Source organism: Gadus macrocephalus, chromosome 16 (assembly GCF_031168955.1).
Source record: "Gadus macrocephalus chromosome 16, ASM3116895v1".
Classification (NCBI taxonomy): domain Eukaryota; kingdom Metazoa; phylum Chordata; class Actinopteri; order Gadiformes; family Gadidae; genus Gadus; species Gadus macrocephalus.
The window spans coordinates 6,594,394-6,608,482 of record NC_082397.1 but is presented as its reverse complement, the minus strand read 5'-3'; the positions used below and the strand labels follow the sequence as shown (position 1 = coordinate 6,608,482).

The window sequence follows — 14,089 nt, the reverse complement described above, 5'->3', positions numbered from 1 at the left end:
CGGCGACTGATTGGCCAGAGAGTGTGACGAAGTCACGAGAGCGACATGGCAACCATGCTGGTAACATCCATAGCAGCGCCGCAGCCAACATGTTCCACTTCTCCAACTTCTTCAACATGCCAGCTAATAATAGTAATGCGATCGATGTCCTCCATTGTTGTTATGTGGGTTCTGTCCATGTGTGGGTTGCGTATGTGTTGTTTGCGTCGCGTACACAAATACGTCACGGCCCTTTCGCGCAGCCGACCCCGCCCACGTCCAGGAGGTACTATTTGCGGTGGAAAAGCACCCGTGCTGCTACCGTGTCGAGTCGTGTCGTGTCGAGTCGTGTCGAGTCGAGCTACATGTGCGGTGGAAAAGCGGTTTTAGACTGGACTGGAGGGCCGGCTGTCTGAAGGAACTACCCTGAGCCGTGGGGACCATCTGTTGGCCCTGGGTCAGAAGTACCTCCACAGGGCTCAAAGATCCATCCCGTCTGCTTCCTGTTGTAGAACCACTGGAGGTGGTTTCCACGCCGACGGCTGCCCCTAACAACGTGAAGGTGAAGGTGGTTCCCAGGGGGAAGGTCGTCGGCTTCCGCTGTGGAACCAACAACCCTCGCCTAGCTCCCAAAGTCCGGTCAGAACTCACCTGGTTATTCTAGTTATACTAATGTAACTTGTATCGTACATGATTTAATGCAATAAGTATAGTACTACATCTAATAGTTGTACTAATTTAACTAGTATAGTCCTTTTTTTTTATATCAATCCTGATGTACTGATTTAAATATTTATTCTAATGAAACATGTATAGTAGGAACAGTAGAACTAGTTGTGAAAATATAACTATTAATGCACACTAATTAAATTGGTTGCACTTTAAACTTGTTATATTAGTATATTCAGTAACTAGTTATATTCAGTTATATGAATATAGCTAGTTATATGAATATAACTGATTATTAACTAGTTACTGAATATACTTATATAACAAGTTCCTTAAGTAATCTAAGCTGTATTAGCTGGAGCAGCTTGTGTCATCGTTCCTATATTAGTTGTATTAGTAGCACTGGTTAACGGTTATACTGGCTTAACTACTGGTATAACTAGTTCTCTAACTATTCCCAGCTGGTTTAAGGACGGGGAGCAGCTTGTGTCCTCGGTCCCGGGTCACATGGTGATGAAAGGTCGCGACCTCCGTCTCCTCGCCTCCCAATTCACAGAGGGGGTCTACACCTGCCGCCTGCATCACCATGGCAACGCAGTCTCCGCAAACTCATGGGCCGTCCGGCTAAAGCCCGAGCAGAACAGTTGAGAGAAAGAGAGAGTGTGTGTGTGTGTGTTTTGTGTATGTTTTTAGTTTTTGTGTGTGTTGGTGTGGAACTGTGTGTGTGTGTGATACACTGGTTGTGGGTGTGTGTGTGTGTTACAGTGTGTGAAATATGTCCTGCAGAGTGGGTGTGGCTTGTGGTAAAGGGGTGTGTGTAAAGGTTTATACGAATGTGGGCGTGTCAAGAGGAGTACTCCATCAGGTCTGAATCATTCATAAAATAAACCTTATCCACTGGTGCGTCTCCTGTCAACTTTTCCACTATTTCACATATGGATTATGATATATATAACATATATTTAATACATCATCGCTCCAAGTTAACCTAATCATACTATCTTAAAAGCAACAATAGAGTTCGTCATAATTATCTTCTTCATGATTTAAAGCTAAATATTTAGCTATCGTTCACGTAATAAGCTTTGAATACATACAATTTTATGTTATCGTGCTATATAATATATCACCACCAGGAGGCGGTGTGTACATAATCTGCTGATACATCTCAAAGTTACAGCAATATCTCACAATAAAAGGCGGTCCTTCTGACAAGTGGGCTTCGAACAAGATGTGATTAAAGGGACATCCAGTCGTTCGATTTAATATTATTACTTGACTTTAGATACCTGTAGGAGAGATACCTGTAGTCTGATTGCATCAGAATTTGAGACAACATGCTATCAATGACCGTTTCGTTGACCAAGGGTTAAAACAGCTGATCCTTAATCTTTGACCCATGTGTGTTTTTGTTAAGAGCTACCTTTCTACTCACTGGATGCATTCTTTTAGTGATAAATATTAAGAATCTAAATGTTTAAATACTAATAGCTCAGACCACTGATATTACTGTAGTTTTCTCAGTTTGGCTGCTATGGGTAAAGTATGTTGGTCTACTTTTAAAGGCACCCAGTGCAACTTTATGTAAACATTCAATGAAAAATAAACATTCAATTTCTAGTCTTTTTTACACGTAGTAAGTTTCAATAACTCCATACCATTACATATCGACATTCAAGGAGCAAAGATGAGACGTCGTTGTGTGGTGAGAACTGATAGAAAATCGTAAACAACAACAATCGCCGGTGGGGAGAAGCCATTTTTCCATTGACTGGAAGCCTGCTTTATTTATTGTAGGTTACAAAAAATAAAGAAAATGGCGGCATTGTTGTTGTTATCGATTTTGTATCAGTTCTCACCACACAACGACGTCTCATCTTTGCTGCTTAAATGTTGGTATGTAATGGTATGGAGTTATTGAAACTTGAAAAAAGACTAGAAATTGAATGTTTATTTTTAAGCCTCGAAAGTTGCACTGGGTGCCTTTAAAAACCGAAATGTTTTTTTTGACATCCAAAACAAAGAGGAAGAGAACAGGGCAGCAATGTGAACCTTTATTACGTCATCACTTCCTTCTCACTTAACGTCATCAATTCACATGATGTATTGTCATTTACTGTTGAAACAAAAAACAGGATTTGGTTTGACATGATGTTGTCGTAGCATTGTGGAACAGCTGCTCGCAGCTCCAGGTCCCAGTGACCTCAGGGAATGAAGATGAAGAAGATGATGATGGTGGCGAAGACATTGATGATGATGATGATGATGATGAAGAAAACGGCGATGATGATAATCAAGTTGATTTTTGGGAGAACTTTCCTTGAACCCCCATAGTCTTTGGAATATCATGGTCTGGCGTAACCATGGCGACGGGAAGGTGTGTACAAATGTAAATTCAACATGAATTAGAGAACCAGGATCCTTTGGTCACCACCATGGCCTCCCCGCCAAGAGATGAGGTCACTCTAAGCCCCCATACGGATGCTTTGGATTATCTGGAATATGGCTGACACACAAACACAACATGGTCAACGACACACACACACACACACACACACACACACACACACACACACACACACACACACACACACACACACACACACACACACACACACACACACACACACACACACACATCGCATATAGTACAGCTGAAGTCGCCATGACAACAAGCCAAATGTGTGCTGATAGTCTGGTGGACCTTCACCTTCAGATTGTCAACAGGCACACACACGCATACAAAGTACACTGTACACACACACACACACACACACACAAACTTTAGCCATGCAACTACTATACGAGTATTTTCCCATTGTTTTGATAGAAATAGTTTAGTGTTGTAATGTTATGAAAGATGACATACCTGATCCACACACCACGAAGATGAAGAGGGCCAACAACCAGGGTCCAACCACACCTTTATCATCCCCGAGATTCCTCTACACACACACACACACACACACACACACACACACACACACACACACACACACACACACACACACACACACACACACACACACACACACACACACACACACACACACACACACACACACAAACAAATTAGTATTGAAGCAGTTTCCGTTCTGTTTTTTTCACTTAATCACACATTGGCAGCACATTAAATATAACCGAGATTGAAACAAGCAGTTTACATATAAACTTGATCTAGCTCATACTAGCTGTGGAAATATTGGAACCCACCCTGAATGCTTCTTATCCTACCGTTGGTATATTGTCACATACCGTGGATGCATTGTAACCTACCGTGGACTTGGCAACATTCCCCCTCAGAGTTATGTTCTTGCTGTGCTTCTCGTTGGCCATCCGGATCCTCTGTTTAGCCACCATGGTTGAAAACGAATAGTTGTTGAAGTAGTTAAGATGTTGAGGACGAGTGGAGAGGACTTGAGGAAGAGAGACAAGAGGCCTTTCGCGGACTCCAACTTGTATACGTCTACACTCCAAGCCCCGCCCACCGTCTGTGGTCGTGTCACTCGGAGAATCCACAACACACACTTTGTATAGTTAACGCCTTTTGTACTTTCAAATGACTATTCAACATAATGTTTATCAACCGGTTTTAAATACGAGTGCGATTCTGTTGTTAATTTTTCATATCCTTAAAAATACAAAAAAAACACAACAAACAAAACGAGCAAAACAGTAAAGATATTTCAAGTCTATATTTAAATAAAAAAATAACACATTTTTAACACCGTTTAAATTATTACATTCTTTTTAGAACAAAGACAATAACTTAGTTTCATATTGAATTGTAATAAATTATCTATTTTATAGTTTTTGCCGATGTGGCAAAGAATGAAACGCCCCCTTTCTCTACGCGTCCATTCCACACGGTTCTGCTTCCGGTACAGTCAACATGGCGGCCCCCATGCTCGCAGGTCTCTAAAACACACATTTATACACCTTCAATTTTCCGATGTAGTGATATGTTGTGGTGTGGAGCCCGGCTAGCGGTAGCGGTGCCCGGGTAGGGGAAGAGAGTCAGGAGATCGACTTGCTGCAGTCATGTGGCGGGATCCGGACTGTGGTCCATGTGACACATGGCAGGTTAATCCACTCTAGATACTCTTCCGTTCTAAACTACTGGTTTAAGAGTCGGGTACGTTAGGTTTGTCTACTGGTAGCCAACCGTCATTCGGCGATCCTGCTCTAAACTTATAGTTTGATCTGGTTAAATAGTAAAAGAGTCTCAGTTAAGTTACTTACTCTCCATTTAACCATCAACTGAAGGTTCTGTTCTAAACATCCGGTTTGATCTGGCTAAATAGTAAAAAGTGTCCGGTAAGTTATCCAACTTACCAGACATTTGTCTACAGGTATCCAACATTTGGAGGTCCGTACATCTAGTGCTGTTTAGTTAGTTAGTGAGGTAACCAGAGTGCTGTGTAGTGAGTTAGTTAGGGAGGTAACCAGAGTGCTGTGTAGTGAGTTAGTTAGTGAGGTAACCAGAGTGCTGTGTAGTGAGTTAGTTAGTGAGGTAACCAGAGTGCTTTGTTTGCTCCTCAGTTCGTGGGTCAGATGGAACGTCAATGCTGCAGGGAGTTCCAGTCTGCAAGGATGACCCTGCCTTCCCCAGGTCCTTATAGCTCTCCTGTTGCCTACCTGTCTGTCCTTCACATCTCAGCTGTCTGTCCAACTGTCTGACTCCCCCCTGTGTGTGTGTTCCCCCAGAGACCCCCGTCAGGGCCGGGTCATGTCGTTCAGCAAAGATGGCAGTCTCTTCGGCTGGGGAAACGGACAGAAGTAAGAGGCCCGCATGCCCCGTCTGCTCCACACACTGTAGCTCTGACTGACCGTCCGACTCTCCACCTGCCCGTCTGTCTACCTGTCAACCCGTCTGTCTGTTAACTGCCTTCTCTCTACCTGTGTCTCTCTCAGGGTCAGTGTGCTCCGGTCAAAGGACAGTGAGGTACTGCAGACGTTGGATCTTCCTAAAACAACGATGCTCCAGTTCTCTCCTCTGAACACCATCCTGGTTACCTGGCAACCATACAGCAGTACGTCTGATGTCCCATCCTAGCTCCTAGAGCTGCTCCGCTCCCTGATGTCATCGATATCTTGACCCACAGAAACTCTTTTGTGTGTGTGTGTGTGTGTAGCGACAGCAGATAACCCCCAGGGAGACTCTAACCTCCAGCTGTGGGACGTCCAGACAGGGGCACTGCTCAAATCGCTGTACCAGAAGAAGCTTGAGGGCTGGTGAGACCGGGGGCTAATGAGACTAGCATGTTCAAACACTGCGGCTAACGGGACTAGCATGTTCAAACACTGCGGCTAACGGGACTAGCATGTTCAAACACTGGGGCTAACGGGACTAGCATGTTCAAACACTGGGGCTAATGAGACTAGCATCATGTTCAAACACTGGGGCTAACGGGACTAGCATGTTCAAACACTGCGGCTAACGGGACTAGCATGTTCAAACACTGGGGCTAACGGGACTAGCATGTTCAAACACTGGGGCTAATGAGACTAGCATCATGTTCAAACACTGGGGCTAACGGGACTAGCATGTTCAAACACTGCGGCTAACGGGACTAGCATGTTCAAACACTGGGGCTAACGGGACTAGCATGTTCAAACACTGGGGCTAATGAGACTAGCATCATGTTCAAACACTGGGGCTAACGGGACTAGCATGTTGAAACACTGGGGCTAATGAGACTAGAATCATGTTCAAACCCTGGGGCTAATGAGACTAGCATGTTCAAACACTGGGGCTAATGAGACTAGCATCATGTTCAAACCCTGGGGCTAATGAGAATAGCATGTTCAAACACTGGGGCTAATGAGACTAGCATGTTCGAACACTGGGGCTAATAAGACTAGCATGTCCAAACACTGGGGCTAATGAGACTAGCATGTTGAAACACTGGGGCTAACGGGACTAGCATGGTATGACACTGAAGCTAACGGAACTAGTATGCTCACAGATGCGTCTGTGTTTGTGTGTGTTAAGGTCTCCCTGCTGGTCTGAGGATGAGAAGCTTGCTGTGAGGAGTGTCAACAATGAGCTGCACTTCTTTGAAAATAACGACTTCAGTAAGAACCTCATGCACAATCTGTCTTGTCTGATATATATACTGTCTCTCCATCTGTCTAAGATCCTCTTATCTGTATGTCTCTCTTTCTGTCTGTTTGACTCAGTTTTGTGTTTTCAGACACCATCGCTAACAAGCTTCACATGCAGAAGGTGTCAGACTACATCCTGTCTCCAGGAGCTCAACCCAGCAAGGTACCCCCCCCCCCCAACATCCCAAAGTAGTATCACAGGTTGAATCCCCCAGGCACACCTGGACCTCTGCACTAGAGCCTTGGGGGTTTAGTGCCCAGGGGTTCAGGATGTGGTGTTGTGTTCTTGCAGGTGGCGGTCTGCGTACCGGGCAGCAAGGGAGCCCCCTCTTTTGTGCGTATCTACCAGTACCCCAACTTTGGTGGGCCCAGCGCCGCCCTGGCCAACAAGAGCTTCTTCAAGGCCGACCGAGTCTCAATGGAATGGAACAAAAAAGGTCCGGACAACCCTCTACCCGTCTGTCCTTCTGTCTGTCTGGACTAACCTCTAGCTGTATTTCGCTCTGTCTGTCTGGACTACAGTCTGTCTGGACTACAGTCTGTCTGGACTACAGTCTGTCTGGACTGCCATCGGTCTTGTTTGGACTACAGTCTGTCCGGACTGCCGTCTCTATCTGGGTGGACCTCTGTCTGTCTGTCTGTCTGTCTGTCTGTATGGTCCACCCCTCTACCTGTCTGTCTATACAACCTTCCAACCACCTGTCTGTCCCTGCAACCAACCCCTTTAGTCTTTCTCTCTGTACCACCACCCAACTCCCTAAGCGGCGTGTGTGTGTCTGTGTGTGTTCAGGCACTGCAGTGCTGGTAACGGCCAGTGTGGATGTTGATAAGTCAGGAGCTTCATACTACGGAGAGCAGAATCTGCACTACCTCGACATCAAAGGAGAGGGTGCTGTTGTTCAACTACGTGAGTACACGGCCCCCCACCGCCCTGCGCACGATGTCGGCGCGCGACACGTAACCTCATCACCCGACACGTAACCTCATCACCCGACGCGTAACCTCATCACCCTACAAATGACGTCTTCATGCTTAACGTGATGACATAGCCCTACACATTGCCTCATCGCCCCACATGACCTCATCGCCCACTAACATCCCCACCTACAGGTGACGTCAAACAATGTAAATGAGACAGAACGAGCATGCTAGTTTGCGCAGTGCTTCTCTAGCAGTTGTCTTGGCTTTTTGCGAACAGCGAAGAACGGGCCCATCTACGACGTGGTGTGGAGCCCAACCTCCACGGAGTTCTGCGTGGTCTACGGCTTCATGCCGGCCAAGGCCACCGTCTACAACCTCAAGTGTGACCCCGTGTTTGACTTCGGTACCGGACCACGCAACGCTGCTTACTACAGGTCAGATCCCGGACAACTCTCCACAGATGATGGTTCAAATTTATTGGACCTTCAAGTGATTCTGACTGGATTCGACTGGTTCTAAATGTTTCTGTCTGGTGTGACCTGGTTTGGAAAGATTCCGATTGTTTCTTACCGGTCTCGAATGGTGGTTCTAACAGCTCTTGCTTGTTGTGATCAGTCCCCAAGGCAACATCCTGGTGCTGGCTGGTTTTGGAAACCTTCGGGGTCAGATGGAGGTCTGGGATGTCAAGAAATACAAACAGGTATGGTAGTGGCCTATGGGGGAGGAGCCTAATGGGGAGGAGCCTGTGGGCTCCTCCCCATTAGGCTAATTTCAGATTTTTACTGATGATAAGGCAGTGACCCTAGACGCTCTTGCTTGGAGCGAGCAAAACAATCGACAGTGATTGGTGGACATTTGTCTCCCAGCAATGAGGTATTAGATGATATCCGCTGATAGTGTAATTAAATCAGCGACTGGTTTATGCTTTATGGTCCAATAACGATATTGATACAGATTTTAGTTTGCAAACAAGATTCTGAAGCACGGAGCTCCTTTGCATTACCGCCATCGTGTTGCCTTGCTGCCATCTGCTGGACTGTGCCCCGGCCAATCTATTCCATTATTGCTATGCCATGTGGGAACGGGCGCAAGAAGGACATTTTTCTAAACTAAGTTGCATGTGTGAATGGTCAAAATTACTAGCAGTGCCTGAAATGTTATCCCAGTGTATTTTACCGGGAAATAGGAGAGTAGGAGACCATGAAAGGATGTGTCTATAACCTACTCACTGCCTCCGTTCCAATCAGGTGTCTAAGCCCCAGGTGCCGGACTCCACCCACTTCTTCTGGTGCCCTGACGGGGAGCACATTGTCACGGCGACGTGTTCTCCGCGCCTGCGCGTCAGCAACGGCTACAAGATCTGGCACTACACCGGCACCCTGCTCCACAAGGAGGAGACGCCGGCAGGGAAAGAGCTCTGGGAGGTGCGATGGCAGCCCTCCCCGGCCGGTACCTTCCCCGAGCGACCGGTGAAGTACCAGGCCGCCCCCAGCCCTCTGGGCAGCACCCAGCCCACCACCACCCAGGCCTATCGCCCCCCCGCCATGCGCAACCAACCAGCCACCGCCAGCACCAAACTGGTGAGGGGATTAGATGAGAGGCTGATTAACTGGATGGATGATGTTCTATGTTGCTTAGAATAATGGATACGTGGAGGGAGAGGGGATGAAGTGGGATGCCCGCTGTCTTTTAGGCAGGGGTGCCTGTGGGTCTTCCCAGGTTGAAGAGTTTGTTCTTGCCTGTTGTAGCATGAAGAGGAGGCTCCCCAGGACATGAGGCCTGGGTCAGACAGACAGCCGGTCTCCAAGGCAGCCCTGAAGAACCAGAAGAAGAGAGAAGCCAAGAAGGCCTCAAAACAGGCAAGTCTTCTACTGGCTCTACTAAGAACTGCCAAGTGCAACATTCTACTTAATGGTTGTACTAGGAACTGATGTTACTGGTTATAAAGTCTCTTTTTTTTTTTCTCTTACTGGTAAAAAGGAGGCAAAGCCTGACGCTGCGGAGCCCCATTCAAACTCCGCCCCCAATCCCAACAGCCAATCAGCTGAGAGCTGTGGAGACCCTGAAACTGACAAGAAGATCAAGAACCTAAAGAAGGTAGGGAACTGATTTAGAATAAGAACGCTTACAACGCTCAGAATACTAAACACTTACAATAAACCTACACCAGTTGGTACTCCTAAAATACTGAGAACACCTAGATGATGATTGATTAGTAAAATGGGTGATTGATCCACAGAAACTCAAGGCGATCGAAGAGCTGAAGGAGCAGCAGGCATCTGGCAAGACTCTGCAGAAGAACCAGGTGAGTCACCCTGTCACATAATATTACCATCTTTCATTCTGTGATCTCATATTTAGTCAGGATGAATGCATGGATGATAAAGGAGAAAAGGTTTGTGGAGGGATGTCAGAGGAGAGACACAATGGTGGCAGGATGATGGAGATGAGGGAATGATGGAGGGAGTGAAGGATAAAACCGAACGATGGAGGGATAGTGATGGAGGTTTACCGTTTGTATCTCCTCTAGTTGGACAAGTTGGAGAAGGAGGAGGAAGTACTGCAGGCATTGGAGGTGTTGTGTGTGTAAGAGTGACTTCATCACCTCTTTCCCCATCACCATCACCTCCTTCTTCCCATCATCATCATCTCTTCCTGCTCCTCCTTACCTTCCCCTGCCCGGCATCATTCTTCCTCCCGCCCACCATCATGGGCTGCCTTGCCACCAAGTTCACAGAGGAGTAAGACCTTGCGGTTATGTTCAATTGTTCATTCATAATAAATGAAGTTCTTTGTTCATGAAGTCTGTTTTCTTCTGAGTCCCAACCTGGAACCTCATCAGCTGCGCTACACCAGACCAAGCCTGCCATGTTCCTCCTCAACGGTCAACAACAATAAACTTTAAAGATGGTGATGGGCAGAGAGACTTTTAGCCATCAGGCCAAAGTGCAGAAGTAAACGAGACTTAAGTAATGTTATGAATATGTAGAACTATCAACCAAATAATATATTAAACTGCACCGATAAGGACAGAACTAATATTTGAAAAAGTATGTTTGTGAATAACGCACTACATGGCGCAATTTTCATTCGTTTTCTCGTGTCATGTTCTGTGTCTTTTAGTGTTGGATGCTCAGTATTGGCGCACCGTCATTTGTGCTTTTTACTGTCAATCATTGTGTCGCTGCCTTCGATTGGTTAATCGTGGCCTGGGTGCGTTCGTTATGGCCTCCGATGAGGCCCGGTATAACGGCGAGGTTGTGTTGGTTTTAGGCACGCTCCGCCCCTCCCGGGAAGTGCCACACGTCAATTCCAACTTCGACAATTCCAAAACATCCGGGAGTTACTTTCAAAGGAGCATGTTGTGAATGGAAAGGAATAAGTTATTTATCACTTTATTATCTCACTATTTGAGTTTTTAAACACCACGTATCTGTAGCTATAAGAAGTGGGATATCAAAGATTAATACAACAAAGTAACCCTGAGTTTGGCGTGGTGGGTAACCACGTGGGAAGGGCTTCCCAGCCCTTGGTGAGTCGGACCGGGTTATGGATGCGACGCCGACCGCCGAGTTGACATCAACACCGGGACAGCATGTGGTTGAACCACTGCAGGACGGGGGAGGTGGAGACGGCACTAGCCGACGGCCCCATCCGCTCATCGGCATCCATCTATGCGGCTCCACGGCTCTCGTCTGGCGGACAGCGGACGTCAAGGCGGCCAGGGAGGCAGGTGTGGTTGGCAGCCTGGTGGGCGCTCTGCCCCGACAGCCGAGACAGAACGGGCGGCTGGGCCGACCGCTGCAGCTCGGCCAGGAGGAGCTCCGGCTCCTGCTTGAGAAACAGGCATCGGGGGACGACCTTGAGAGTTCTGCACCGGTAGGCTAATTGGCAGGGCATGTGGATGTGGGAATATTAATTTACACGCCGATGCAGCTCTTGGATTGAATGGATAGCCAGCCACAGAGGGATTAGCATTGAAAATGAAAAAAAATCACTTCAACCAATGTGTTAACATTATTTATACTTGTTAGTACTATAGGAATGTTTTGTGTATAATGGTGTATAACTTATTTTGTCTGTATCTTTGGGTATGTTTGTTTCGTTGTCCCTTGCAGAATAGTGAAGGAGAGGTGCAGCAGGCACAGACAGAGTGCTACGAGGAGGAGCAGAGGAGCAGCTTTGAGGCTCAGAGCATCTTGGCCCTGGAGGAACGGAAGTCAGCGCTCCTCAGGGCGATGGGGGGAGCCAAGCAAGGTTACCACGGAAACCACACAGTAACCATGGAAATTATGCTGAAGCAGGGAGGAGGAGCTAAGGGAGAGGATGAGGAGAGGGGAGGAGGAGAGGTGAGGGGGAGGAGAGGTGAGGGGGCGGAGAAGGAGAGATGAGGAGGAGAGGGGCACGGGGAGAGGGTCGTCAGTGTCTGTAAATGAATCCTCTGTAAGTGCAGGTGGTGGGACGTCCCAGCCCGACGGGGGCGTGTCTGGACGCCTGGAGGTGCTGGACCAGAGCTTTGTCTTTCCCCGCTCTGCCGTGGCCGTCCAGCTCCGCACCGCCCGGGCGGGGCTGAGCCACTGCTCAGACGAACGCACCCTCCTCAGCTCCGCCCAGCCTGGCTCTTCTCAGAGGGCCCCCCGCTCCGAGAGCCGCTTCCAGGTTTTCCGGGACCTGAGGCAGAGAGGATACTACATCACCTCTGCCGGGAAGTTCGGTGGAGACTTCCTGGTCTACCCAGGTGGGCGGAGCTTCACCTTGGAGACACTGATCTGACGATCACTATTATTAGATGCACAACTATCTTTTTTATTTAGCTGAACACCTTCATCCAAAGAACGCCGATCCATGTAATTAAGGTAAGGGTTGGACAGTACAGAGACGGGTCATTAAGGGGCAGGTAGGGTTTGGACAGTAAAGTGACCGGTTATTAAAGGAGACATATTATACCATCAAGTGTGACTGTGATTAGCCTTACAGGCTGTTTCGAAAATCTGCCCCATATGACATCACTAGTGGGCGTGTCAACCTAGATCTGTGCTGGATAGATCGGTCTACCAGCCTACCCAGTGGACTGAAGTAAACGTTGCTCATCTATCCAGCACAGATCTAGGTGGACACGCCCACTAGTGATGTCATATGGGGCTGATTTTCGAAACAGCCTGTAAGGCTAATTACACTCACACCTGGTGGTATAATATGTCCCCTTTAAGCAGGAGGAAGGGATAAGGGGGCATCCTGCTCTAGGCTGCCTACAGGTGGGATGTGTAACTCAGGCAAACTCCCAAACCACTACACTATCCTGCACCAAGTCTCACAAATCCTAACTTCCTGTCCGTGTTATGTTGTGTCTTCCGGTTGTCCAGGTGACCCCCTTCGCTTCCACGCTCACTTCATCGCGGTGTGTGTTGCTCTGGATGAGCAGCTCCCCCTGGTGGACGTTCTGGCCGTGGCACGCCTGGGCTCCAACGTGAAGAAAACGGTCCTGCTGTGTTCCCCGGGGGGCCCCGCCGCCCCGGTCCACTACACCTCCCTGCAGTGGAGCGGGATGGTCTAATGGACTGTTCTGGAACAGCTTACTCATGCTTCGGGACCCCACTGGACCATGATCCACGTGGAGGCAGGTCGCGACCCGACGACCCACAGAACACTGAGACCATCCGAAAGGGATGATCTTTGGTTGAGGATCACACATTCTGGTGCAATCCACTCTGAGTATCTGAGTTTGGGGGACTGGTCCAATGGACACACTGACGTTGTCTTTTGGGAAGGTTTTTGAGGACCGGACCTCACGACTGGAGCCGACCATTAAAAGTAGTCGGCTCCAGTGTGAAGCTCTGCTATTAAAACAGCTTTCTCACCGGCATCCTTTAATCTACCAATCTGTTCATCAATCAATCTATTTAGAGTAAACTGTGATTTGCCATTATGAAACCTGGTGAAAGTTTCATATATATGATGTAGGCATTAGGATTCTGTGAGCCGATAATGGAAACTGCACAATAAATATTTGTGCAGCAATATAATTGTGCTTGTTGGTTTCAGTGTGTATCTGTGTGGAATGAATTACGAAACTGGTATAAAAACAGATTACACAGATGATTTATAGTTGACTAATGATTAAGCTCTGATCCTAATAACAATCCGACAAAACCCAGCCCCGCCCTCCTTTTTTTAACATCTTCAAATATTAGTCTACCGGATCAACTTCTTTTTTTTCCACTGTTGTGAAATACGCTTCTGGTCTCTCGCCTAGAGGCTGTTAGTGTTTTCTCTAATTGTGAGCGAGCAAATTAAAAAAAAAACGGTATTTCTTCGGATATATGAAGTAGTGTAATAAAAACACATCGAAGAATAATGTAAACGCTGTTTCTCTCGGTTGTATTGTGGGAGTGATAGAGCGGGCGAAGGAATC

General features: G+C 47.4%; 4 protein-coding genes across 5 annotated transcripts in view; 3 read left to right on the top strand and 1 right to left on the bottom strand.

Annotated features, from left to right (window-relative positions):
- mmp23bb (matrix metallopeptidase 23bb) overlaps positions 1–1,548 on the top strand; it is a 7,497-nt gene extending 5,949 nt beyond the window's left edge. Inside the window, exons 8-9 of the mRNA XM_060075876.1 lie at positions 492–618; positions 1,110–1,548. Of these exons, the coding sequence (XP_059931859.1) occupies positions 492–618; positions 1,110–1,296 (314 nt within the window). The 3' untranslated portion in view covers positions 1,297–1,548. The remainder of the gene's footprint in view (positions 1–491; positions 619–1,109) is intronic.
- Positions 1,549–2,688: 1,140 nt separating this feature from the next.
- Positions 2,689–4,146, bottom strand: serp1 (stress-associated endoplasmic reticulum protein 1). The gene is made up of 3 exons (XM_060075904.1): positions 3,925–4,146; positions 3,518–3,593; positions 2,689–3,154 (listed from the first exon to the last, which is right to left on the bottom strand). The coding sequence occupies exons 1-3, from the start codon at positions 4,006–4,008 to the stop codon at positions 3,114–3,116; spliced, it is 201 nt and encodes a 66-aa protein (XP_059931887.1). The 5' UTR covers positions 4,009–4,146; the 3' UTR covers positions 2,689–3,113.
- A 318-nt stretch (positions 4,147–4,464) lies between these two features.
- Positions 4,465–10,474, top strand: eif2a (eukaryotic translation initiation factor 2A). Of its 2 annotated transcripts, none has more exons than XM_060075849.1 (16): positions 4,465–4,562; positions 5,191–5,260; positions 5,356–5,427; positions 5,563–5,681; positions 5,784–5,883; positions 6,644–6,726; positions 6,846–6,919; positions 7,049–7,193; positions 7,547–7,663; positions 7,955–8,111; positions 8,293–8,377; positions 8,925–9,257; positions 9,426–9,536; positions 9,658–9,774; positions 9,917–9,982; positions 10,208–10,474. In XM_060075849.1, exons 1-16 carry the CDS (start codon positions 4,541–4,543, stop codon positions 10,265–10,267), a joined length of 1,731 nt encoding a protein of 576 aa, XP_059931832.1. In that variant the 5' UTR covers positions 4,465–4,540; the 3' UTR covers positions 10,268–10,474. The 2 variants fall into 2 exon arrangements, with proteins under 2 accessions (XP_059931832.1, XP_059931833.1); XM_060075850.1 differs by having other exon boundaries at positions 4,511–4,731.
- A 490-nt stretch (positions 10,475–10,964) lies between these two features.
- tsen34 (TSEN34 tRNA splicing endonuclease subunit) lies at positions 10,965–14,038 on the top strand. The gene is made up of 4 exons (XM_060075881.1): positions 10,965–11,556; positions 11,796–11,934; positions 12,131–12,415; positions 13,041–14,038. Exons 1-4 carry the CDS (start codon positions 11,227–11,229, stop codon positions 13,229–13,231), a joined length of 945 nt encoding a protein of 314 aa, XP_059931864.1. The 5' UTR covers positions 10,965–11,226; the 3' UTR covers positions 13,232–14,038.
- The last annotated feature ends 51 nt before the right edge of the window (positions 14,039–14,089 follow it).

Excerpts from the sequence above, each read along its gene's own strand:
- serp1 (XM_060075904.1), bottom strand. The coding sequence starts at position 4,008 with ATGGTGGCTAAACAGAGGATCCGGATGGCCAACGAGAAGCACAGCAAG. Across the intron at positions 3,594-3,924 it reads GGAATGTTGCCAAGTCCACG|AGGAATCTCGGGGATGATAA; the intron begins GTAGGTTACAAT and ends GTGTGTGTGTAG. Across the intron at positions 3,155-3,517 it reads CTTCGTGGTGTGTGGATCAG|CCATATTCCAGATAATCCAA; the intron begins GTATGTCATCTT and ends TTTGTGTGTCAG.
- eif2a (XM_060075849.1), top strand. The coding sequence starts at position 4,541 with ATGGCGGCCCCCATGCTCGCAG. Across the intron at positions 5,682-5,783 it reads TACCTGGCAACCATACAGCA|CGACAGCAGATAACCCCCAG; the intron begins GTACGTCTGATG and ends GTGTGTGTGTAG. Across the intron at positions 9,537-9,657 it reads CCAAGAAGGCCTCAAAACAG|GAGGCAAAGCCTGACGCTGC; the intron begins GCAAGTCTTCTA and ends ACTGGTAAAAAG.
- tsen34 (XM_060075881.1), top strand. The coding sequence starts at position 11,227 with ATGGATGCGACGCCGACCGCCGAGTTGACATCAACACCGGGACAGCAT. Across the intron at positions 11,557-11,795 it reads ACCTTGAGAGTTCTGCACCG|AATAGTGAAGGAGAGGTGCA; the intron begins GTAGGCTAATTG and ends TGTCCCTTGCAG. Across the intron at positions 12,416-13,040 it reads AGACTTCCTGGTCTACCCAG|GTGACCCCCTTCGCTTCCAC; the intron begins GTGGGCGGAGCT and ends CCGGTTGTCCAG.